The sequence below is a fragment of the Serinus canaria genome, chromosome 1A (assembly GCF_022539315.1).
Source record: "Serinus canaria isolate serCan28SL12 chromosome 1A, serCan2020, whole genome shotgun sequence".
NCBI classification, from domain to species: domain Eukaryota; kingdom Metazoa; phylum Chordata; class Aves; order Passeriformes; family Fringillidae; genus Serinus; species Serinus canaria.
In genome coordinates, this window is record NC_066314.1 from 66,582,531 (window position 1) to 66,608,489 (window position 25,959).

At 40.3% G+C, this 25,959-nt stretch overlaps 1 protein-coding gene across 4 annotated transcripts in view; it reads left to right on the forward strand.

The window, feature by feature from the left end:
• ADIPOR2 (adiponectin receptor 2) overlaps positions 1-25,959 on the forward strand; it is a 44,710-nt gene that overhangs the window by 773 nt on the left and 17,978 nt on the right. For 2 of the 4 annotated variants that reach the window (XM_050984380.1, XM_018919783.3), the window contains exon 2: positions 21,529-21,764. In XM_050984380.1, the coding sequence (XP_050840337.1) occupies positions 21,597-21,764 (168 nt within the window). In that variant the 5' untranslated portion in view covers positions 21,529-21,596. Of the gene's footprint in view, positions 1-4,591; positions 4,753-7,054; positions 7,134-21,528; positions 21,765-25,959 lie in introns of those variants that run through there. The other 2 variants (XM_018919785.3, XM_009095126.4) reach the window with 2 other exon arrangements.

Genomic DNA, 25,959 nt, shown 5'->3' on the forward strand with positions numbered 1-25,959 from the left:
ATATTCTCAAATGGCATCAGAAGAAACTTTTAAAAAAAGTTTTATTGTTTTTTTTTTCTTTTTCCTGAGAGAATCAGGTATTCATCTCTTGTTTGCTTGGGATGAACAACAAAGACGTTGAAACATATGGTAATCGGCTGGAAAACAAAGAGATGACAGCTGTTGTTCTTTGCTGGGGTTTTCAAGCAGTGTTAGTTTCTTCTTGTGTTTGTCTTTGCCTTGCAAGTTAGATGATTTTGTGGCTTCAGTAGATGTGTGGACATTTGTTTTGAGAAAACCATTAATATTAAATTAGATTTTTTTTGTTATACGAGCTTTGTCACTTTGTGTATGTAAACTATCACACACTTGTCACACAGCAGAAAAGCTTTTAGATGTTACCTCTTGTTTAAAGAAACTTTGTGTTCTTCAGTACAGCATTGAAGCTTTCCAGGCAGCTGAATTGTCTTGAGTATCACAGCCGTGTTGTGTGTTTTTAAAAATAGATCGAATTTTATTAAACTGGCCAGGCTCTCTGGGCAAACCCTTCTTGGCATAATCTGGTTTTGAGTTGATGTCTTAGAGTGTAATTTAAACTCCTGTTTTCACTCCCTTGCTGTAGTCAGTGTCAGGGAGTATCGAATTTCTGGCTTCATCCTGGCTCTGTGCTTCACAGGTCTCTTCTGGAAGTCAGTGAAGAGCTGTGTGCTGCACAGCACTCAGAATTGTACAAATCCTCTGAGTCCTTTCTGTAGTATTTCAGTGTGGAGGTGCTTGTTTGCTGCAGAACCTTAGTGAGACTACTTCAGATTTGTGGTAGCCGCTGTAACAGAGGAAAATATGTTTGTGATCAACAGAAGCAGGCGTTGTGTCTTGGAGTTATGGGTGCAGCAGGATCATGAAACATGGCCAGTTTTCCTTGTTATCTTTGGCTGTGACTTAGCCTTGTTTATAGGAGAAAGGAAGTTTGTGTTTTGAGTTCGTTTTTTCTTTTCCTGTAGAGTTGCCAGCCACTTGCAGTTAGGAAGATTTCCTGCTGTGGTGCTTGCATTGTAGGGATAACTTATTAATAATGTGTGAACTTCATCTGTTCTGTGACACTTAAACCTGTAAGAAGACTATAAGTGTGTGTTAGTAGGCAACTTAAAAGGAGGTCATTGTTGTGTTGGAAGTGTAAGATTAGTTGATACAATACAGAAATTATTCCCTTGTCTGAGCTGACAACTAAATATGATTGTGAATAAGATTGTTGGCAGCTTTTCTGTCAAAGCCATGGAGGATAGTTGCTAATGTGGAAAACTGAATCAGAATAAGTGATGGAGGAGCTAAAAGCTGCATCCCAACCTAGCCCAGGTTTTCAAAATTATGCTTTCTGAGCGTAAATCAGATCTGAAAACATAATCTGGTGTGAAGGACAAGAGTGTATTTTTGGCGTACTTCAAGCAAAACCTTTCATGGGGAAAATTTCTCCAGCAGATTCTTATATATTATATGCTGATTCTCAAAAATAGATTTAAAATGCCATGGGTAGATAAGCTTAAATTGTCTTAAAGAGACAAGAGAGCCAGACCCATGGGGCTTTCCATCACCCCACACCCCAGTCTTTGCCCTAATGGACTTGAATCAGTGCTGTAGAGCTGCTGACATTGCTGTGAGTATGGCAAGTGGCTAGTGACCAGTGGTTTTGGCCATGTGGATGAGATTCAGACTGAAAGCCTAACTCCTGGACACAGGATTAGAAGGCTGAGCTTTGGAAAGCCTGTGCCTGCTCTGTGCAAGCCTTTCTGTAGCTCTGTGATGAGGGAAAATTAATGGGAATTGGCAGGGCATGTAATGCCAGTGATTTTAATGCTGGGATCTCTGCTGTTATCTCATGTCTTCAGTTGCATGTTCAAGGAGCTGTGTCAGCCATTCATGTACAAAAGATACTCAATGTTGGGCACCAAAAATTTTGCAAGTTTTATGGGTTTTGGATTGCATAACCATATGGTCCAAGGCACTGTGCAAAGCAGCAAGGCTTGCTTTCGTCAGTGGACATGCTATTTGTGCATGGGGAAATCTTGATGAGGAAACTTCAGGAGGTCGTTGGATTATTATGCCATCAGCAATTCAAATCCTTGAACAGAAGTAGTTCTGAAATGGAAATAGCAGTTTTGAGTATTTATGATTGGAAAGTGTCTGTCTGAGTCATTCAGTGAATTTTCTGACAGACGGTGTTGGTAGATTTGAAAAGACGTTACACAAGATAATGGTGCTGATTATGAAAAAGTATTTGGGACAGTGTTTAAGGGGAAGGCTATTAAACTACTGTTTTCTGATAGAACTTGTTTTAAATGCCTTGTCCTTTTACAAGACTTATTTCAGCTGGTTGTGCTTAACATGGTGACTGTCTGCCTCTGCTTTTTAAAGCACTCTGTCAAGAGAAGCTTAACAAAGAAACTGGTTTTCAAAAAATAGGACTATGGAAACAAATAAGATTCTAGTTCTGATTCTTTAGGAAACTGATTACTGAAAACATTTTGAACTTTCATTTGTTTATTTGAATGTGCTCCTAGTACTAGAACATTTGCCTTTTGAAGTAGGATGTTGCAGGTCAGTGTGTAAGCTAATAAAAAGCAGGAGGTGAGTTGTTTTCACATAGTTCCTGTTACAGAGCTTTGAAGAGAGCAACCTCCTGCCTTCTGGGTTGTGGAGTGAGAGATGCAGACTTTTACCATCATGTAACTGTAAAACTGAACTTGCCCAGTGATTACATATATTTTCTGGAAAGTTTGTCTCAATGGTTTGACATAAAAAATAGAATCTTAGCCCAGGTTGACAATAAATCTCAAGGTTCCCTTTCAGGGCAGGGTGACAGACTTTCTGTTTCCAGAGGGCTGCTCACCACGTTTGCCCGTGGCAGCTGGTGAAGTGACAAGCAGGCAGCTTCTCTCAGGAAAGGAGGTGCCACACAGCTTATGCTGTTGCTACTTGATTTGAGAAACAACAAAGAACTTGAAGTGAATTGGCAAAATTAAGGTGCTCAGAAATATGAAAAGCAAATATTATATGTTTAAATAGTATTTTGCTTTCTGCTTGACCATGATTACTCATGTATTCTGGAGTTGCAGGTCTCTGCTGCTCTGTTGGTGGAGGAGAGGGTCTCTTTTTCTGACCAGACAGGGTTCTTTGGACTTCTGTGAGCTGCATGTGGGTCAGTGATTTTGGGACATCTCAGGGCTGTCCTGTAGTTAAATTGACTGCAGAAAGGGTTCTTCAAACATGTAGGTGGATATAAATTTCACAGGACACATAATTGTTAGTGTAGAAAAATTTGCTGCGTGGTTCAGATGGATTTCAATAGCTGTGAAATTCAGTGTAGTCTGCAGGGATGTGCCAGCTGCTGTAGCTCTCTGTGAACAGGACTAATTAAGCCCTTGTGAGAACAGAAAATAGTCAGGCACTATTTACAGGAGGAAAGTGTTGGAACAGGCAGAGCTGTAATCATTGGCTCTGAGGTACCTTTAGACAGCAGTAGGCAAGAGAGTAGACAATTTGCTTGCAGAATGGGCTGAAAGTCATATCTGAATACTCAAAGTTGATATTTCAGTGTTCTGCCAACACATCTAAGTGCATTGCAAACCTGCTATGGGTAAGGTTACTTCCTTTTTCCCCCCCTGCTTTATTGTGTTCTTTCTGCTAGTATTTTTTTCTCAAAATGCTAAATGTTCAAGGTGTCACTAGGCTGCTTTATCACAAGTACACCAAAGCAATTTTTCATATCTGTTCATCTAGTTTTCCTCCTTCTTCACCAAATTAAATGCTCCTTTTCCCCAATGTGTTGGTTCCATCTGCTTAGAGGATTGCAGAGACTGCCATTCTTTGTTTGAAGCCAAGGTCAGTTGTGCTGCTCTGTTTAGGTCTAGAGGATGACAATTTATGTGCTGTGGAATTTTTTAGGAGATGACTGGATGTGTTCAGCAGTTGTACAACTTCTAGATAAGGGTCATTTTGCTGCTAGGAGCCTTCAGTGGGCTTTTCTCTGTTTTAATGACAGCACTCTGGCAAGGTTCCTATTTTAGCTCCTTACTGATGGATTTTGTTTTTTCTTATCAAGTTTGATTTTTCTCAAAATGTTGTCATAAGTGTGTGTTAGTAAATTGGATGTTTATGGATATTTGAGTAACAGGCTGTTCCTTGAGGGAATGAGCCATGGGCCTTCCTGCTATAGGAAATATTTTCTTCATGTAATTCCACAGACTTCATTGAAGGCCCTTACTTGTGCTCCTTTGATTTCTTCTTCAGACTATTTGGTAGGTGATACTAGATTTTGGGAGGTGTAACCATGATAAGGACTTCAAGATCCCATGTCTGTACATTGTTTCTGGTTTTTTGTAAAATGCAGAACTTGTGATGGAAATGAGATAGTTAAAGGGAAGCAGTAAAAGCTGTCTTTTGAGAGCAAATACCAACTCTGGCTACTTTGGTTAAATCTGAATGGTAAAATTCTTTTAGTTGCTGGTAAAATTCCATAAGTTAATCTTTAACTCTTGCCTGTACTAGAACTGTATCCATATCTCCTGGACAGCAGTGGGAGCTGTTTGAAAAAGCCATGCAGTGCAAAGATGAGTATAGCTGAGACTGGCCATGGGTCAGTCCTGAGAGTCCTGGCAGGCTTTTAGCTGCAGGGAAAGGGATTTCAGCTTTTGCAACAAGGAACAAGGAAGTGGCTGGCTAGTAGGACTTGGGATGAAGAGTCACATGCATTTCAGCATCTTTCAGCTGACAGCTCAGGTATGGTTTTGTCATGAAGAACACTGCACTGCATTTCCTGGTGGGCTGCTCCTGAGACTGAGCAGTTGCCATTCCCAGGTGTAAACTGAAGGATTCACTTTTTCTGTTTTCTTCCCTAATGTTTTAAGTGTTGGTCTCCATGGCTGGTGGAATTTGTGGGTATGTATTAGTTAGACAAGCACTAAAGCTGTGGAGGTAAGTTAGTGGTGGTGGAATCTGGTACATCCAGAAGTTATGAGATGATACAGCCAATTTGCTTGTGAAGAGCAATGTGCTTTGCAAATTGTGTTAGTTTAAGAATTATTTGTGTGTCTCTGTATTCTCTAGAATGGCATGTGGCATTGCAAGGCTAGGCACAGCAATTTTGCACTGTTCTCAATATTAATCTTTTAGGCAAATAGTTTTTTGCTTTAATGGAACGTGATTGTAGAAATAAAAGTAAGAGCCTATTCATAATTTTTATTAAAGTAGCTATGTGACAAATTGCCAACTATTGGCTTTCTGCCTGCTGTACCTTCAGTGGGGAACAAAATGGATTATTTTCTGAGGTGAGTGTTCTGAGAGTTGAAAAACGCATAACAAAGTCAACAAAAGCTTTACTTGGTGGTTTTCTGACCTTTTTATATTCCAAGCTACAAGGAGGATGCTGAAAATGGTGTCATGGTTATCTTAATGTCCATGGTTAAGTGCAACTGCTCTGTGACTTCCTGACATTTTAATAATTGGCAACCATGTGAAATCTGCAGCATTACAGAAATAGTTCAATAAGAGATGTCTTATAAAAATCCTTTCCTTTTTATGAGCTTCACTAATGAGGGGAAGGAAGTTGCAAGGTATCTTAGACTTGATTTGTAAGGTTTTTCTCAAGGGGCAATTTTCAAACACATTTTTGGTATAGAAGAGGAAATTTAAATATAAATACAATATTTTTTAAATAGAAATACATACCAATTATTTGTTCTGTTTTTAGATCATCCCCCAGAAACAGAGAGTGTGATTTGCTAAAGCCTCATTTCTCTCTGTTAGGATTTTTCATAGGTGTTTCTTCTGGTGCTCTTATATCAACCAGGACTGTAAAGAAAGAAGGTCAGTAATAAAATGTTAAAACTTTCTGAGTTACAAAAGAAATCTTTGATTCGGTAGGAAGTGACTTGTTGCTAAAGTATCTGAGGCAGTGTCTATTTGTTTTAGTTACTTTGTCTGTAAAAGTCTTCTAATTTAGCCTTGAACCTATGCTCTAGACTTTTAGGGTATATTCTGCCTTGAAGGCAAACCCAATTTTAAGTTAAGCTTCTCCTTGATGGGCAGCAAGAGAAGCTGACCAAGTTTCAGAGCCCTGGCATAACTGTTGGTGTCCCAAACACCCGAGCAGCATGTGATGCTGTTGAAAATGCCAGTTGTATCAACTGATTTGGAAGGACTTCAGGGTACAGGTCAGTGTGGGCAAAGGGAGGTGATGTACAAGACTGTCAGAGATAATACTCCACAATCTCAAGTACTCAGATAAGGTCAGGATTGATGTAGGACTACAGCTCTGCAGGACTCTGAATAACCAGGACACGTGTTGGGTTGGGGGCAGCAGAGTCTTAAAATGCTGTTGGTGTACAAAGGTGGTACAAGATGCTCTCAAAGCACATTCGTTTTTCATTCCTCCTTGTAAGCCCTTTCCAGCTGACTTTTTCTGGACTGGTTAACTGGATCAAACAGCCCCTTGTTACACATCACAGTAAAGTCATTGTGAGAAACAAAGCATGATCACAGAACCCATGACTGTTTTCCTCTGAAAACTCATGTCTTGGCTCTGCTTCAATAGTTCATTATTGTACAAGTGCCTGAGGGCTTATCTGCCTGCAAGACTCACATGAGTGTTTTCTGTAGGCTAAGGCCATCCTTGAAAAGGCACAATTCCACATTCCTGTTCTTTTAGCAGTAAGTGTGATGTGTCCAGTAGTTCTTGTACTACCACTGGAAATCACATTACGTTTTGAGAGACTATCACATGTGGACATTAAAACTTCCTTAAAGCTCAGCTTCCTTCTTGAAGATCCTGTTTTGAGGTCACACTTTCTCATTTCAAGCTGAAGGGACTCATGAATTGGACAGTAATGGAAGTAATGTCTTTGTAATAAATGAACAGTTCATGAGCATGTTATTTGTTACAACATTCAGAGTCACAGGTAACAGTGGTGGTATTTGGGGTTGACCAAAGCATAGTTGCATAATTCCTATCGTAGAGTGACATTTAGTCATGCTAATGATGGAGCAATTGAGAATTGCTGGCACTTAAAATTAATTACTAGGCAAACATAAAAAGGAAAGGTGGGGAGTATACTCATTGCTGCTGCTTGTATCCGAGACTGCTTCTTCAGGGGATGTGACAGGTAATGGATCAGTACCAATCTATTGTGCTGCTTGTGGTGATCCAGTTGCTAAGCAAACATGCAGGATGTTTGTGTTAAAACTGCTTCTCTTCAGGGTTTGCCCAACAGTCTTTATTCATCTTTGAACTTTTGATTTGTTTGTACTGAAATCTTGGATCGTCTGGTAAGTTGTCTAGAGAATTGATTATATTAGGAAGCAAGTGGTCTGCTAGTGAAAACCAGTTCTGCTTTCTGTTGGAAATGTTGAATAAGGAAGCCATGCAACTGGGGAGGTTTTAAACTGCTGGATGTAAGGCTTTGTATAGAAATATTACCAGCACTCACTGTACATAATGTAGTGTGTGTAATGTTGGAGCCAGATTTTCTGGCTGGTGTACTATTTGCAGTATGGATGAAGTAGGTTGTATAAATTACAAGCCTTCCCTCCTCCACTGGAGTGCAATGAATGTCAGATTGAAGCTGTCATGCTGGTGCTTTACAACTCCAGTGACACAGGATCCTAAGATAAACTCAGCCTTCATTTAGGGAAATTTTTAGGCTTTAACAACATGCCATGAAGTGAAGCAGAGAAAATGGAAATGGATTACAGGAAGTCTTCTGTGTTCCTTGCTGTTTTCGTGCTATAATATTTATGTCGTAGAGGATCTCTCCCAAGCTCTGATTTCAAACTCCCATGTGGACCAAAAGCAACATTTTATATGGCTTGACAAAGGTCCCTTTTCACTAACTTCAAGTGACCTGAGGCAGATTAACATGCAGATTAATGTATTTGACAGTAATAAATCAGCTTTAACAAGTGCCGAGGCAGAGATTTGTTTGGCATAGAGCTGGGATAAGATATGGTATTTGGAGTTAAGTTGAACATTTTGTAGAGAATGATATAGTGGAGATGGTTGAAAATTTCCTGCTTTCCTTGGTTTTATGCTGAGGCATCTTTATGCAATTTAGCTGTAACTCTGTGGAGTTTAAGTCAAAGTTATCTGAGTGAGTGAGCCTACAAAAATGGAAGGGTGTTAATTTAGATGAATGCATGCATTTTGTCATCCAGTGTGATGTAAATGTTTACAAGCTGCTGCATAGGACACATACTCTTGGGATTTTTATCCCTCTCTATGTAAATTTATTACGTAGGGTTTTGTTTTCTTGGAGAAACAGCCTTCATGTTGTTTACACATCTTTCTTGTCGGAATCTTGGACTGTAACCTTCCCAAGCTTGAATACCAACATCAAGAACCAGGGAGGAATTTGAGGCTACCTTCCTCACAGGTAGCACAGCTGTTTATCAAGAGAGAGCAGGTGTTGGGGAAAATTATTGCAGTGGTTAAGATAACTGCTGTGTGTTACTCCATGTGGAAGGTACAAGATCTGTTTTTTTGTTCTGTTGTATTTCTCAGAAATGAGGCTTACGAGAAATTAGAATGTTTCTGTAACAGGGTGACAGTGTGTGACAAATGGGGCTTCCAGATTGGAGTTGATTGTTGAAGTGAGCTCCAGGAGAATATAAACCAGTCAGAGACAGGACTAGAAGATGTCATTCTTTTCCCCTTCAGGAGGAAAACTGTAGCAATGAATTTTTGAAGGGTTTATTTCATTTGTTTTCAGTTATGTCACTTCGGTGTGTTTTTTTTTTTCTTTTTGTTTTTTTTTTTTTTTTAATGGGGTGGTGTTTTTTTGGTTAGTTTTTTCTTTTCCATTTGCACCTACTCTTCTGACTTTCATGAGTGGAAATCAGTGTCATCAAATTGCTGTGTGACAGTTTAAACACTGTCTCTGAAAGAAGTTAAAAATCATAGTTAACAGATTTTATCTAATCTGAATGTAAGAACAAAAATTAGGGCATACTGAGTGTTTTGATTTCTTCAAGTCTCTGGAAAAAGAGCAAGTTAATTTCATTGAAATTTGAAATTCCAGGGGAGCTATAGTATAAACTTTTAAAACTACCTCTGGCTCAGGATTCTGCCTTCATTGTGGAGCTGCTGCTTAGGCTTCTGCCCCCTGAGACTCTCTGAGCACCCTCTTGTGTGTAATCCAAGCAGGCTGTGTGATTCCCACCTGCCTTGAAGCCCTGCTGCAGAAACATCTTTATGTTCTTCTGCTTCACTCGCTCAGTTTTCTTGCCCCTGTGTGTCACCCATGCTCAAAGTGACAAGACCTCCCTGAAGCAGAGACACCAAGCAGCTTTTGGCTGGTTGTGCTCAGCAGGCTGTGTGTCTCACTGGGGCTGAGGTGTGGGCAGTGTGAGAGCTGTGCCTGGCCATGTTCATGGCAGGGTCACTGATGTGTCCCTGGCTGCAGGATGAAATCCTGACATGAGGCTGCCAAATGTGCCAGGTTGCAGCACCTCTCACTGAGCCTTTGACTGTGCTCTGTCCCTGACCTTTCTAGTTGTACCCTTTGAGTCTGAAACCTGGCCAAGCTGCAGGGCCACCCAGCCAAGCTGACCATTCAGGGGAGAAGGCAGAAACCTGGCAGCCACAGGGTTTTTCTTTCCCCTTGTCCTCTTATGTAAGTTGCTGGCCAGAGGCCCTCAGGGTAGTGCCTGCTGGCTTCTTGGATGCCTTTGGGGAGCTATTGGTATTCTTAGGGTGCTTTGCCTGCTGTCCCTAGGAAGTTTTCTGTTTCAGCCCTCATCCTTTCTTCTACAGAGTTTTTTATTTTCTGTCTCATATTAAAATTTGACTTCCTTCCTGTTTTGTTTGTATGCATTAGGCCCTTTGCTGTCCTTCCTCAGAGAGAACTCTTGTTTTTGAGAGTTTTTAGTGAGGATATCCATCCCCTTAGGAAGAAAATGGCTTCTAAGCCTGAATGTACAAGCAACTTAAAACAGGCATGCACTGGTATTCAGAGAGGTTTTTAGAGCTAAAGGAGACCTCATGTGCTTGATGGATTTGCACTGCATATTTGTCCATTTTTCCTGTGAATCCTCATCTGTAGCAAAAGGTTCTAAGGTTTGCCTATTGCTGTGTCAAAAATGAATTTTTTGTGTTTGAGATCACCCAGCCTGATCTGCTAACTCTGTGTGACCTTACCTTGGTTGATGGGCAGTGGTTGGGATCTTCACTTTTTCTTACTGTTGTGTGGAGTGGTGCTGTTGTTGTAGACACAAAGATTAGGAAACTTAGTGCTTTGTCTAAATCTTTACTGCAGTTTTGAGTGATCACCTCTGGTTTCACATAAAGCTTTCTTTCCTATCACAGATGAGACCTTCTCTCAAATAATTTAATAAATGTGTAAAATGTGATGTAAAACTTACAAAATATTACACATTAACTAGCACATATTAAAAATAGATATTGGATTTTGAATTTCAGAAGTTCAAGGCTTATTTCACTCCTTACTTGTTTACTTAGCTACAGCTGCTTGCTTATCTGCATAGGTCAGGGCTTGCCTGGTTATCTGGGCAGGTTGAAGGTCCTCCAAGCTTTTCCTTCTGCTTTTTCTCATGTACTAAACTCACAGCACTGCTTATTGACTTTCTTAGGACTTACAGCCTGTCAGTGTCTCCTTTTTTTCCCAAAATCATGTGTGCTGTCAATACTGGAAGAGCCTTTCATGCTTTCCATAATGGTGTACCTGGGGATATGAGTGGGTAAGGTGGTGGTTTTGCTGTGTTAAGTTCTGACCCCCTGTATGGAGTTCTCAGCCAGAGAACTCTGAGTACATCTCTGGCATACAAATTAGTGGCTGGGCTCTGTATGTAGCATTCAGTCTCTGCTGAGGAGCTTGGCCTGTGTCTTCTGTCTGTGCACATCAGGTGAATCTAGAGAGCTGTGTTGCATCTCAGTCACACCCATTGATACAGTAGCTTGTCTTCACATCAAAATTACATTAGTTAGCTTATTTTTCTTACAGAGAGAGAACAAACTCATCCTAGAAAGAGATTCTTTGTTTGCTAACTCCATTGACAGTAGGTGTTGTCAGACTAAGGTATTTTTTTCCTCTTTCCAGAAGAGTTTATCTGTGTAGTTCTATGTGTATTAACAGCCCTTACAGAGGCAGTTGGGCTAGGGCAAGAGTACCTTCAGTAAGTATTTGAAAACTAGGACAAATAACTATTCAGTAGTTTGTTGACCCAGTTCTTGCTTTCTGCTCGTGTTCCTTGTTTGGGCCCTTGTCCAGGAAATCAACTGAAATTTCTACCCTTCCTACTCTAAAGTTTGTGAAGGCTTATCGACTTGGCCATGTTTCCTTCCTGTTCCAAAAGTTTCTTAAAGCAATGGAGTGTCTCCTGTGATATCCAGAGATTCTTTCTGCAAACAGAAAGCACAGACAGTGAATGCCAGGCTCACTGGTTTGTGTTTAGGTGCTGTTGTAGGAATGTGTATATGTGTATGAAAGGCTCTTGGGTACAAAACAACCCTGACAGGTCACCCCAGCACAGGGTTCCCTCTCTGGGCAGGGAATGTTGCCAGTTCAGGTGGCCCATTTGGTTGCTTTTCCTGGGGCTGTTTCAGACCTTGTTATTCTATTGTAATTTTCCTGTAACACTTTGAAGACAACAATGGATGGAGTCTTGCATTCCTTCACCTTTGTTGTTATGTTCTTGTTTATGGTCAAAGAGGAAGTACCCCTTGTGCATGGGTCTGTTTATAAAAATGACATGTGTGCAGGTATGGCCCAGAATTTATTGCTGGTACAATGGAAATCTTAACAGTGTGACTCAGTTTTTCTTTCTGAACGTCTGACTAATGATTCTAAGAAGAATGTTACAGTTACAGCCATGAAGATGTTGCCAAACACAGTAAAATTGAAACACATGGACTTTTTGGTTTTTGTCTCTTCTCTGTAATTTATTTTCACCCTTCCATTGCTGCTCTGGGTCTTTAGGTCAGCAGCTTTGGACTGCTGGAGAGGGTAAAGGAGGTTATCAGCCCTAGGAGTCATTTGTTGGGGGGAGTATGAGCTGGATGTTGCCTCTTTCTTTTTCTTCTCTCTAGGATCCACATGAGTTTCCTTGATATCTTTGCTAATATGCTTTTATTCCTCTTCTTTCTTCATTGATCTAAAGTTTATCTCTGAATTTATTATATACGGTGCTCTTTATGGATGTCAGGTACAATTTCTTTGTTACCCCTAAAGCCAGGTTTGCCCAGCTAAGGTCTGCATTTTTTAACTGTGCATTAATGGGTTCTTTAGCTGTGGGGTCTCCTGGTGGCAAGGCTGTGTCCTGTCTCATATCCCATGCCTGTGCTCCTGTGCCCTGCATCCTCCTTCTCCACTGTTGGCATGCTAGGCCAGTATTTCTCAACATCACTGTAAATTCCTCTTTCTGTGGAATATAACTAGTGGTTATATCACACCAAGGTAAACAAGTAAATGGCATCTGGGCAGTTGGAAAAGCTGCTGAAGTTCTTCCAGAGGAAGCCTGCTAGACCTCAGTCCTGGCCTTGTGGCTCAGTGGGGAGCACCTGGGCTCCTGCTGGCATTGCTTCATTCACAGGGCTCCATGGTTATGGTTTTCCCCTCATTCCATGTCCCCACATCCCTGCATGTCACTTGCAAGTCTAGGATGGGTGTTGCTGACCCTCTTATGGCTCCAGGCACTCGAGCAGGACTGAATGATCCTGGAGCAATCCTGTCTAACCCTGCTCTGTGGGGAGCTGTGTAGCTGTGAGGGTAGCCAGTAGTGCTTAACTATGATATACATCCAGCATTGCCTCCTGGAAATGCTTCACATTATGCTGTGTTTTCTTTTGTGAATTTCATAATTAGAGTAAATGCTGTGTTCTGTACATGATTAATGCAACCTGAGGTGTCTAACTTCAACTTTTTCTGTTTATGAGAAATTAAACCTTTATTTCTGTTTTGTAATAAGAGATTTTCATTAGTGTAAACTTTGTATCTGTTTCCCTTGAGGATTTTTTTTGCTTAATCTGCTGTTGTTGAAGTTTTATGTTGTAAATTATCTTCTGTAAATAGTTTAACAGAAAAAATAATCTTTATTTTCCTGTATTGGTGCTGATTGTCACTAATCCAATATTACAGCCAGTCCTCATTGTGCTTAGCAAGCAGTGTAGCTCTTTACAAAGGGTAGATGGCAATTACATGCTTCAAAGTAGGGACACAATGTTTTTTTTGCACTGAAAGTATTAGAAGATAGATGTTCCTACTTGTCCAGCTCATTTACAGCCTTTTTTTTTTTTTAATTATTCCATTGTGTTTGGAGTTTTTTCTGGTTTTGAGGTGGTTGGTGGTTTTTCTGGTTTTTTTGAGTTGAAGGAGATGTGGATCACACACATACACACCTCCCATCCCAAAATGGTTGTCTGAATGCACCAATAAGTGGTGTTAAGTCATGGAAAACATCTAACATGTGTATTCACAAAATGATTCCTGATTACTTGTAAGTTAACATGAAACATGTTCATGATATTAAACTGTTTCAGTCTTAGAATTTACACTGGGATAGGTGTACTGGTTAGACCACACACTGCAGCAAAAACCTCTGTGGGGAACACAGTGGCACTAGCAGAAAGTATTTTGGTCAAACAAACCACAGCAAGATGACATTTTTGTGAGTCTCTTGGTCCTGGATGTGCTGATGTGTTTTGAGTTCAAGGTACAGCCCTTCTTCATTTTAGCAGTATTCTCATAAGAAGACTTGGGTGGTTTGAAATCTCTCCTTAGTCATAGGACAGTAGAAAGTAAAAGATTAATTGAACATTTCTGCTTTTAAATTGCATCACTGGTGTCTTATGCTATCAGTGTCCTTGGTCTTGTTTCAGAATTCAAGATGAACTATGTTACCAGGAAATAAATTTATATCTGAAGGAGTGGCACTAAATGTAGAGGAGACTAAATGTTCACATCAGCTTTTCCTAATTCTCAACAATATTTGTTTTTTAAAACTGAAATTATTCTCCGGCTATTGCATTAAGGAAGTAAGTAATTAATAAGTAGCTTTACCTGTGGAACTTCAGCCACTTGACTAAATCTCCTTCTAATTGACATAAATTAGATGCAGTCTAATTATGGTGGATCTGCTTCTTTTCCTTGGATTTTGGTTGTTAAGAAGGAATGTGAAAGATGATGCACCAATTTTTTGATCCTAGACTGATACAATTCTGTGGATGTGGATGTTATTTCTACAGTGCTCCTGTAGCATTTTTACTACACAAAAGTAGCAACTTTTTCGTTGTCTGACTTGTGGCAAACAACACGATGGCTTTTGAGGAGAGGGATATGTGCTGTTCTCAGCTGAAGAAATGCCATTGCTGAGGGCAAGTGAAGCAGTAACTTTGTTCATTCTTATTTTTTTACTAATATGGGAATGGAAACATTTTGCAAACCTGACCTGTCGGCCACAAAACACTGATGAGCAAACTCACAACCTCATGAGTAAAGTTTATCACGATTATCAATAAAACTAGAGAGCAGGTGCTTCCAAAGACTGGAAAGAATGTCAGCTTTTTACAACCCAGCCTCTGTTAAAATGAGTGATCTTGGTAAGGTGATGGTTTGCTGTGCCAGGTGTGGTCTGCCCCTGGCCAAGAGGTTGTAATAAAGGCCATGGTGTGTACATTTATAACAATTAAAGGTTAGGGCCAAGAGATAACTGCCAGTTTTCCATAGGTTAGGACAGTACTGCATATAAAATGTACAGTTAAACCTTTGGGGTGGGGTTCTGCCCTTTGGCACCTTGTCCAGGCTGTTTCCCCAGCAGTGCTTTGAGCCAGTGCAGTTCATGTGTGTGACAGCATTTGTGTCATGGCAAATGATGATCTCGTTCCCCTCTGTTTTTCCACAGTCACCTGGAAGGGCTTGTGACAAACATCAGGGTTTGCCCTCTGGGGTGGGCAGCTGGGAGAAGTGGAGCTGTTTATTGCCCAAGGAGGGAAAGTGGAACTGCCCCCTCTGGGCACCAGCCAGGCCTTAAATCTGCACATCTAAATAAAGAGATATCCACTAAGAAATCAACTGAAGGCAGCTGTCCTAATGATTTGCTGTTGGAAGTCCTCTGCCTGAAATGTGCATATTCCTCTTTGGTTTTAAAGGCATGGCTGCAGTGTTTGTTTTTGTACAATTGCTCCAGGCCTTGGAGCATTTTGTGGAGAGGTAAAAGATCTTGATTCAGTTTTTAGAGATTGAAACTCAGGCTTCCTAGGAGGAAGGGTAGGGGTGTGCTTGCCTGTGATTGCTGCTATCTTGGTGCCCTTTACATTCCCATGCAAAGATTCTCTCTGTAGAGGGGTTAAAGGAAGTAACCTCAGTTTCATGTTGTAGCTCTGCATTTTAATGCCTGCTCCAAATACTTTGGTTTCTTCATCTTCTCCCATGAGTTTTGTGAATTGGATGTCCTTGAGGCAGTAGTTAAAAGTATGTATTCTGAATTTTCACTTAAGAGGAAAGTGATGTTTAATTTCAGTCTTTCACTTGTAGACAGCCTGTGATCCCAAGTGTTACTAACATAGGAGAACTGCATCTTTTTGTTGTTGGCAGCCATGAAGCAAGCTGGTGTGAGTAGATTGCCATAGAAATAAAATCATAAAAGAGCAAAAGATGGGATTTTCTCACTTGGAGAAACCAAGCCACTTAATGAAAAATGAACCAAAAGCAACTTTTCCAGATCTGGGCTGTGGATATTTATGAAATGTAATGTGGAAAGAACTTGAACTTCGTTCTCAGTTCTGTACTGCTTTTGTGACAATTCACTTGGTTTTGGTTTATTGAAGAGTAGAACTGATTTACAGCAGTCATCCAGTCTGTAAGGGCTGGACATTGTGCTCTGGGGGTGGGCCAGCCTCTGACAGAACTCTTTTCTCAGTTAAAAAAATGGGGTCTGATTTGCAGTACAAATTGGACAAATGTTGTAACAATGTAATGGGATCCTCTGAAATGGAAGCATTTCGATGATGCAGGCAGGCTGCTGGCTTGTTCCCTTTCTTTGCATCCAAATGCATCAGAATGTGCTTGATTGTTTGCCTCTGCAGCCTGCTGTGAAATAGCTTGGGCTGAAGTTCCAGTGACAGTTTACAAGTTAAAAAGACAGCTTTTTGGCCACTGACCCTCTGCGGGAGTCTAATCTTTGTTTTGTAGATGCCTCTTTATCTAGGGAAATTACATCAAGAAAAGAGGTGTTGGATTACTTCCTCATTGTTCCTCTTTGTTAAAGATGACCTCCAAAGAATTTTTACAGGCTGATTTGTACTTTTCCTTTAGGGTACATTGAGAAAACAAAGTCTTCTGTGAGAATTTCCTTCCCCTCCCGTTCATACAAACCCTTACTTGCTTTGTTTTTGACTGTAACTTTAGAGAATGTTAGCTGTGGATGTTTAACTCCTGAATTGAAAAAGCTCAATCGTTGAAAGACTGTTAAATAAAAAATAAAAATTAAAAAAAAAAAGAAGAAGATGATGATGAAAGTCCCTTATTTCAAGTTGGTGTTACAATACTATTAGTGAGGGACTACTTGAGACAGAGCCTCCCTACCAGAAGAGAGTAGAATAAATACAATGTGCCAAGAGAACTGCATCTCAGTTAGTATACCTTATTTCACTCAAGGCAGCCAGAATCAACTGTTCCATAGGCACAAAATTCCCCATCACCCTCTCTATAGGCTGTGTTCTTATCCCAATCAGTCTGTCCATGGGGTACAGTGGAAGTGCTCTGCCATTTGTACCTGTGCTGACAGTTCTGGAGAGGGAATTGTGCCTATTCTGTTACTAAGGCTTTGCCTAAACCTCTTGGGATTTGGTGAAGTCTTGGCTCAGTCAGCTTTGCCATTCCACTTGCATGGTTGTAGCTGTCATGGCACATGGACACAGGCAAGACAGGGTTTGTAGATGGATACAGCTTCTCTTACAAGATTTTTCAGGCACTCAAGCCCTTCATTAAATATTAAGCATTAATGAATGTTCTGAGAAATGTGTAGCCTGAAATTTTCATGATGGTCTTTTGTTCTTTTGATAACTTAAGGTCTGTTAGGGGGAAGGAGCTAATCTTAGAAGGAATCATCCTCTGTGTGTACATTGTTTATGCTGCTTTAATGGGTGCTTTGGGAGAGGATCAGCAAGGAAAGAGCATACAGGGGATGCCATTGCCTACCTGAAAGGAAAGTTTCTGCCAGTAAGGCACTTGACAGGGGATTGTAGGGAGAAGCAATTTTCATTCTTCCAAAGACCAGCTGCAGACAGAATTAAATGCCTTTTGAGGATCATTCTCATGCTGCTTACAGGAAAGAACATACTAACAAGAGTGGAGTACTGGAGAGATTGCTTTGCTTAGGGGTAGTGGGAGGTAGTCTGACCATCCAGGACTGTGTTTTATCCTCAAAAGGGAGTGACAGATTTTTAAAACGTAATGACAAACCCTACTGTTAATGTGTTTTCTTTGTTTTACTACCATGTGTCATCATGTGGCTGAGGCAGTAAATCACCTTGTGCCAGGTGAGTGTTGGAAGGGCTGCAGTGCTTGTCCAAGGGAGTGTCTTACAGAGAATGATGGCATTATCCTGTGGTGCTTAAGTCTGTGTAACTAGTCTTTGCTTATCTTTAGGAGGGAAGCAGTGTCCTAAATATGCTTTAGTTGTGGGTGTTGGCTCCTGTGACATTGCACAGCTGCAGTGAATGCTGAAATAATGCTGCCTTCTAGTTCTGTTTAAAAAGATGGCAGGGTTGAGCTTCAGACTGGCACTGACTGTCCTCCTGTGGGGTTGGCTGCTGCTGGACCAGGGTGGAGGGAGCAGCTGAGGCTGCTCCTGGGGCTGTGTGGCAAGGCAGCAGCACACTGAATTGACTAAAGCCTCATTTTGTGCTTCTAGGCTGTTTAGAACCCTGCTTGCATTAAACTGCTAAGTCCTTTCTAAAAGCTGATGGAGCATTTAGAAGTTTTCTGTATTAAAAAACCCAACAGACCAAACTCTGTAGATGCTTTTCTCAGCTTATTTTAAGCACAGCAGGAACTCACTGATTCATCTACATGCTGATATTATGGATGCAGTCATTAAGTAGACTTTAAGTCATCATGGCAACTTCCTCTTTAAATGGAAGCTAATTTTAATGAAACCTTTAATTTGCATGCTACAAAAAATGTTGAAGGATTTCATTTATGAGATTGATAATCTCAATGAGATACAAAACAATATTTTCCAAGACCTCAAGTGTTCTATAGCTTTCCATTTTCTAGTTTTTGTTTTTGTGAACTCTGCAGTCTTAGGCAGAATGGGGCAGTAATCAACCATCATCTTCTGGTTAGATTCTACTATACTTAGATTTCCTAATTTCTTAGGAAAAGGTCATCCTTCATGAACTGTGAGTCATAGAAACTTCATGATAGAACTCAGACTGCCTATGGCTTTCCTGTTCATAATCACTGCTTTCTTTCATTTGTGAACAACTATTTCAGGCTATTTGTACTTCTGTGTTGGCACCTTCCAGTTGCATTTAGTCAGTAGTACATTTTTAAAAAGAAGTGAAACCCAGTAGTGGTGCTTTTGGATTAGCTTTTATCTTGCTTATCTTTGCATGCTCATTTAGGGCAAGCATGTTTAGCACTGTGAGGATCCTGCATGAATGACATGGAAACATCTTAGTTCACTGAACAGTCCCACTGTCATTTCAAGAAACAACAACTTCTATTTCTGCAGAGCTCTGAAGATCAGCTCTGCTGCTTAATGCAAATCTGACTTGCTGGAGGTGAAATGCATGTTTTATTTTTAACCTTAGTGAATACTTGGCAGTGAGTGCTGGTGAAGTAAATCCTCAAGGCCTGATGTAAATTGGCATTCCTCTATCTTCTTTTATGAGGAGAGCCTTTTGCAAGCATCTTGGCCAAATGTGGTTCAGCCTGTTGTGTGGTTGTACTGTGTCCCAGAGCATTGCTCTCACAATGTCACAGAGGTGATGTAAGGACAGCTATTAGGCAATATTGGTGGTAGTGCAGCACACAGTGGCAATGCTATTGCTTAATCTGGCTGAAAGGAGAACCAGTAAAACTTGCTGGTTGAATGTCTCATGAAATTGCCCAATCTGTGGAACTAACTAGGGCTGTTTCTACTGACTACCTGCTTGAAATGTGTGGAATAGCAGGCAGGGGGGTGTGCCTGTGTGTAACTGTTTATAAACACCTGCTCTGCTTACTTGCATTTTTCTGGTTTTAGCTACGGCTTCAGATTGGTTCAGTGTACTTATTATGGTCTAACCCCAGTGGGCAGCTAAGGCCCACACAGCTGTTTGCTCACTCTGCCTTAGTGGGATGGGAGAGAGAATCATAAAAGAGAGAATCTGTGGCTTCAGATAAAGACAGTTCAATAAGTAAAGCAAAAGTTGTGGATACAAGCAAAGCAAACCAAGGAATTCATTCACCACTTCCCATGGGCAGGCTGGTGTTCAGCCATCTCATCAGGAAAGCCAGGCTCCATCACATGTAATGGTTACCCCAGCCAAAACCAGCACAGTACTGTACTGAAATTGTCTCTGATAGGTTACTTTTTAAATTAAGATGCCCATTAGCTTCATTTCAAACTGTAGTTGTTGTTGCTTACTCTTTTCTTTCTTACATCAGTTTTGCCAAATGGCAGTGTGATTATGTCTTCATGTTTCTTGCATAAAAATAGAATTGTGAATTGGCTGCTTGAAATATGAGAAAAACAGTTAAGATTTCAGTTCTGTGGCTTCCTGAATATTTGTTCCTGCTCTTAAAATCTAATTGCTCAACTTCTTCACTGAACTTCCTGTGTAATGTTGCTAAACCTCCTCTTAATTCTCACGTGGCTCTTGTGTTTACCAAGTAAACAGCTGTGGCCATTTTAGCTGTTGCATCTCAGATGGAGGTTGCTGACCCTGCAGTGAAGGTAGCAGGAAGGTGGGGATGCCATCTGCTCTGCTGTCAGATTGTCACCTTACCATCCTGGGTGATTAAAGCACTGTGCCATACTGAACCCAGACAACTTGAGGTATCATTTAGTTCTGCAGAGTCTGTTACCTGCTCATTAGCACCTCTCTCCTCTGAGGATTGCCAGGCAGCTGAGGGGATATAATATTACAAACTGCTGCAGCAAAATTAACTATAGCCCATTTGTCAGAGCTGAGAATTATCTTGCAGTGATCGTATGTAAATGAGATGAGTTCCTGTAAGGACAGAATACATTATTTATTGGCTTTTTGGAGGTGACATTTTATTACAAAACTGCCAATATCAATTCCCTATCTTGTATTTTTAATTTTCCCTTCTAAATTATAACAAATTTCAGCATCTTTTATTGGGCAGTAAAATTCCAATTTAATTATGCATACTGGCAAGTTAAAACTTGTTTGATGGGTTTTCTTAATGTTGTGTGTTAGTCACATCAGAGCACTTAGGTGCTACAGTAATGCCACCAGGTGATTAGTGCAAAAAGAATAGATTGTCATTCAGAGTGATTCTGAAGCCTCAGCTGTGGCTTCACTCTCATAATACATTCTGATGCTTTCTGGCACTCAGACTGCAAAGTTCTCTGGAGGTTGTGCCTCCCAAGGCTGCCACTGTCAAACAGGTCTCTGAACTGGCTGCTGAAGTGACACCACACAGGGGTGTACAAAACAAATGGGTAACCAAAAATACTCTTGATGAGGGCTCAGATTAACAGTTGTCATCAATTTTCTGTGAATTTGATCAAATCTTTAGCATTTTGAGTTAGGTTTACCCTGAATCCTTTTTGCAGTATTGTAAGTGTAGAAGACAGTTACTTTTCTGAGTAGGAACCATGGGTTATTGTTATATGGGGGGGTTTACCTGTTTTTGATTGCTCTGATGGAATGAACAGTTTTTAAAATTTGTCTGCTCTAATTCCTTGCACAAGTAAAGATACAAACCCATTCCTTGCAGTGATTGTAACCATGTTAATTTAAGGAAGGGAAGCATAATCACACTGTGTACTACTGCCCTCCTTGCAGTCTGTCTAAAATTAGTTGCTGCTTGAGCTCTGCTTGAGCTTTGCTTGATTGCTATACTAGTACTTAATGTCCTAGTTTTGGTGAAACCTAGTCTGGATGACTGAGCTTGGGTATGAGCTTCATACCTGCAAAAATGCAATAATTATAGAGTACTTGTGATAAATAGTGTATTTCTAAATAATATCAACAGCCTGCTGCTTGCAATTTTGTAAAAATAATTCATAAAAGTTGACTGTGGTTTTGTAGATTTACTACTTTTTGAAGCTCACTTTCTGTCACCTCCTTTCAAAGTTGTGTTTAACTTGTGTTAAACACAAGGATATGAAACTGTTTAGTGGTCTCAAGACGAGAATTCATTACCCAGCAGCGTAGAAATGTGTGCAATTGATCCTGTGGGATTTTGGGCATATAGAAAAGCAGTTGTCATAGCTGTTTGGTAGCTTGTAAGCAAGCTCTTCTTCCAGCCAGCTTTTGCATTCCTCTTTTGAACTTCAGTTGAGTTACACAAACGATTTTTCTTTCAGAGCCAAGACATAATCAGCCAAACTGAACCAAGAGGAAGGAGAATATTTGAGAAGGCCTCCAGCATCTCATGAACGAACCAACGGAACTCGATAATGCTGGTTCTGCAGAGCCAGGTCTGCGGCTCAGAAAAGGACACATGTCTGACCCTGCAACAACACAGGCAGCCTTTGAGGAGGACAGCTCTCAAGAGAGCCTTCTTCTAGTGGAGCCATCACTGTCTTCTGACCAGGAAAATGTAAGTCATGTGGTTGATTACCTGTTAGGTTTTAAAGGAAAAATGAGTCTTGACCTAAGTGCTTCAGTGTTTTAATCTAACTTTTGGAAATGTGGACCATGAGCCTGCAACCTTTTAGTGCCTGCTAAATAACTGTAACAATACCAGGAAGATTCCACAAGTATTCAGTTGAATAAATGTATGGGAACTTTGGTGACAAGACTGGGCATGACTAGTTTTACCAGCTTTTATGTTTTTATTTTGTCCTCAAAGAAATAGGACTTGTACTGGTTTGTGTTCTGCTGAGATGCTGTTCATACCAAAAGCTTTTTGTTCTGTAATATTCAATTAATTGTAAGTGAAAGGAGAAGTACTGGCTCTGGCTGCATGTAATCAGAACCATGGCTAATTGGGATCTTTTTGATGATTAGGACAGAAAAATCTGTTTGCAAGCATTCTTGCTGTAATTAGACTGAACAGTGCATGATATCCTATCTCAGACAGTAGCCAGTAACAGACTCACAAGGAAGAGCAAAAGGATGGGGAAGCCCTTTGTGTTACTTGCCTAGGACACTCTCTCAGTCTTTAGCAGTTGTTGGCTCACAGATTTTCTGAGCCAATGTCTGTAAGGTTTTGGTGCATGAACCTCTATAAATTTTAGCATCCACTACATGCAGAAAGGCATCCACAGCTTTATTAGGTGTTCTACAAAGACAGTGTCCAAGCACTGGACAAAAGTACCTTCTGGTTAGAGATTTCCAGAACTGTAATTAATGCTTCTCCCAGGATGTATTCAGATGGATATCAGCATAGTTAAGTGGAAGAGGCATTCATCTTAGGCTCTTTATGCAATTTATCATGGATTAATGAGTTTAGTGTATCAGCTCAGTCACAGCAACTCTGTGGTTTTAGCCAGCAGCAAAAAGATGCTGGTGCTACTTAATGTATGTTGGGCTGTGGCTGTAATTGCATTTGCCACAAGTTCTGGGTGTTTGCATGGCCCAGTGTCATGGATCAGCTGACATGAGAACTGCTATTTGCCTTCTCAGCTTGATGAGTTGGAGCCCTTACAGAATTTAGTTCCAAGCATTCTTGTAATGAGAAGTCAGGATTGGTATTCATGTCTAGTAAGCCAAGCCAATGCTCTTACAGTTGTACTGCAATAACTTCTCTAGAACATTCTCAGTATCCTGCTAAGGGAAACACCCAGTCTTTTTCCATTTTGTGGAAGGTTGTGAAGCATGTGTTTAAGGTGCAAAGTCTTGGGCAGAACTGGTTAGAAAAAGGAAAGTTGAGTTGTGCTAGCAGATATTTTGAATTTACATGTTTATCTGTTGGTGTGTTGGGATCATCTGCTTTGAAGGCTGCTTTCATTCTTGCCTCTGACTTTCCTGGTTGAATAATTAGAGTTACCTGTAGCCTGTGGATGGAATACCCAAGGTAAAAGTCCATAATTGATTATGTGCTTTAGTTCTTTCTGTACGTTTGCTTAGCTAATCAGAAATTATCTGGCTGAATCAGTGTTTAATTCTGACATTTTGGCAATGAAACAGTTGAAATACTTTCATTCTCTTTTCAGGCATTCATAGCACATGTTGTCTTTTTGGTTTTTTTGCTTACATCCACAACAAATGTTTGTGTTTTTTTCATTTTGGCTCGCTACAAATGTTTGGTTTTCTCACATTTGATTTCTCTTTCCTGGTCTCCTGAAGTGCTGTCACAGAAATTTGTTTTTCCCATTTGGGTCTTGCTGTTACATCTTAATCTCCATCACGTTCTCTGCCATATATGGCCTTGTGCTTTTTAATTTTTTTTTTTCCATCCTTTTATTCCTGTCCTCAGTGATTTCTTGGGTTTGTTAGTATGATGTCTTAAAATTGTTTTTGTCTTCAAAGGCTAAATAATTGATGCTTCTAATGGATCATCCCAAAACACTTTGTTGTCAAAAGTGCCAATATTGGCTTGCCAAATGGCCTTTATTATGTGATATTCTGCAGTGTTCCAGATAATCTGGAAAAAACATTATGCTATACATCTTCCTCTGCCTTGTGTAAGCCTCAGCACAGCTGTTGCTCAAATGTCAGCCTGGATTCCCTCTTCTGCTCTGCTGTGCATTCTGGCTCTGTGCATCTGTCTCAGCAGAGCGACATGTGTTGGTTCATTAGCGTGACTTCTAAGTTCCAGAGCCTCATTTTCCTCTGGGCTGGAAGAGATTCATGTTTAGATAACAGTAATATAAGGATATTGTTCTTGGCTAGGTGGCAACCAAGCTAAACATAGCCTTGTAAAGGTCTCAGGTAGTGCCCACTCTGAATGCAGCCACCATGGAGCTGATGGCAACAATTCCCTGTTGGATGAGGGAAGGCAGTGTGTCTCACTGTTGTCATTTAATATTCTTGTAAATGCTTCTACTTAGGAAAAGCTTTTATTATAGTAAATATGTGTTCTAAAATGCACTGGGCCTAGGACTTGAGGTATTAGTGTAAAAAGATGTATATTTTGATCCTGTGATAATATGGCATTGTTTATTTTCCCAGTGCCTCCTATTTCTATGCTTATATCATTGCAGCTCTTATAGAAAATCTTCTCCAAACCCTTCTATACAAGATTCCTTTCCCTACTTGTATATCCCCTTCCTGCTCCACTTGGAGAAGTAAGCAGTCTGAGCTCTTAAGAGGTAGTAATTGATGAATTTTTGATAAATTATTTTAATAGTCTTTTCTAAGAAGGAAGGCATGGAAGCGTGTCATTATGTTGTTGTTCAGAATTAATTTCAATCTTCCTCACAGCTTGCATAGTATATTATGTACTTATAATTTTGATGGACCAAAATATTGGTCCTCATAAGTAATTTTTTTGCTAAGAAAATGAAGATGATATTAAGAAATAAGATTTACTCCTAAAAGTTATTTTTTTTTTCTGAGGCTTTTGACCCTGGCACCTGCCTGGGAGGTTGTGTAGCTGTGAATTGAAAATGAAAGATCCTACTTTCTGTAAATTGTGGCATTCATTAGATACATGTAGCAAAGAATTACTAGCATAGAACATGCTTATTCAAAATAATAATAACACAGCTGCATCCTTCTGCCAGTGCTGTTAATTTGCCAATTTTATAACAATTCCTATGAGAAGATACAAATTATATTACATCAATATCGTTTTTAGACCTGAACCTCTCAGTCTGTATTTTATTCCATAACTCTCTGTTCTCTCCTGGAGTGCAAATATGTCCATAGATTATCCCCTCTTCCCAGTACCAGTTTCAAGAACTAGGTGCACATTTTGCTCTCTTTAAATGTGAAATTAGTGTAGTGGCAGGTGAGTGGTGAGCCTTCTGTGACTTGGACCAATATAAACCATTTGTCTGCATGATAAGCAGATGATGATTATGAGAAAAGCATCAAGCAAAAGCTGCTTAATTCTCCTCATTCCTCCAGCATTTTAAACTTATTTTCCCTTTTCTGGTTTCCACTATATGCTGATAAGGCATTTTTCAGCAGGTGCTTCCCTCCTGTAGCATCCTGGATTGCCTTGCCTTCGGGACAGCATCCTTTCTCCTGTCCCAGAGTTTCTGTGTCTTAACTGCCTTTGTAATTCCAGCAGTGATAGTTCCTGAAGAAATCTCTCCTACTGTGACTTTGTTAAGCTGACACAATCAAATGCATGTGACTTCTTACCCCATGTGATGAATGGGCTCTTTATGCAGCCCTGAAACCCTGTGCTTGACTCCTGCCTTTTGTACTTTAACCTGTCAGTGACAGGAGGTAAACAACAGAACCATTTTCTTTGTCTTTGTTCCAGTCATGGGTTTTCCCCGTGCTTGGATGATTCCTTTCATCTTCCATGAAGTTGAGCTGTTGTGCAGTTGTCCTGTGAGGCACCAAAATGTGCCCATAAGGTGGGGAGCTGTTGCTTTGAAGTGTTTGATAACCTACAGTAAGGTTCTGGGGGGAGGTTTGTGTAGCCCTCAAGCTGTCTGAACGGGCAGAAGGAATTTGGGAAAATACTCCTCTGGATTGCTTTTCAGGGAGTACGGGCTTTGAAGGGAGAACTTGGTTGACCTCTGACAAATTTCATGATATCTCCATGTACTTACAGGAATCTTTCTAGAGCATAAATACCAAAGTGACTTGAAGGAGGAAGGCAGAAGGATGTAACAGAACTTCAGGTACAAAAGAGAATTTTTAGAGTAATTTAGGGTGAGCAAATGACTCAA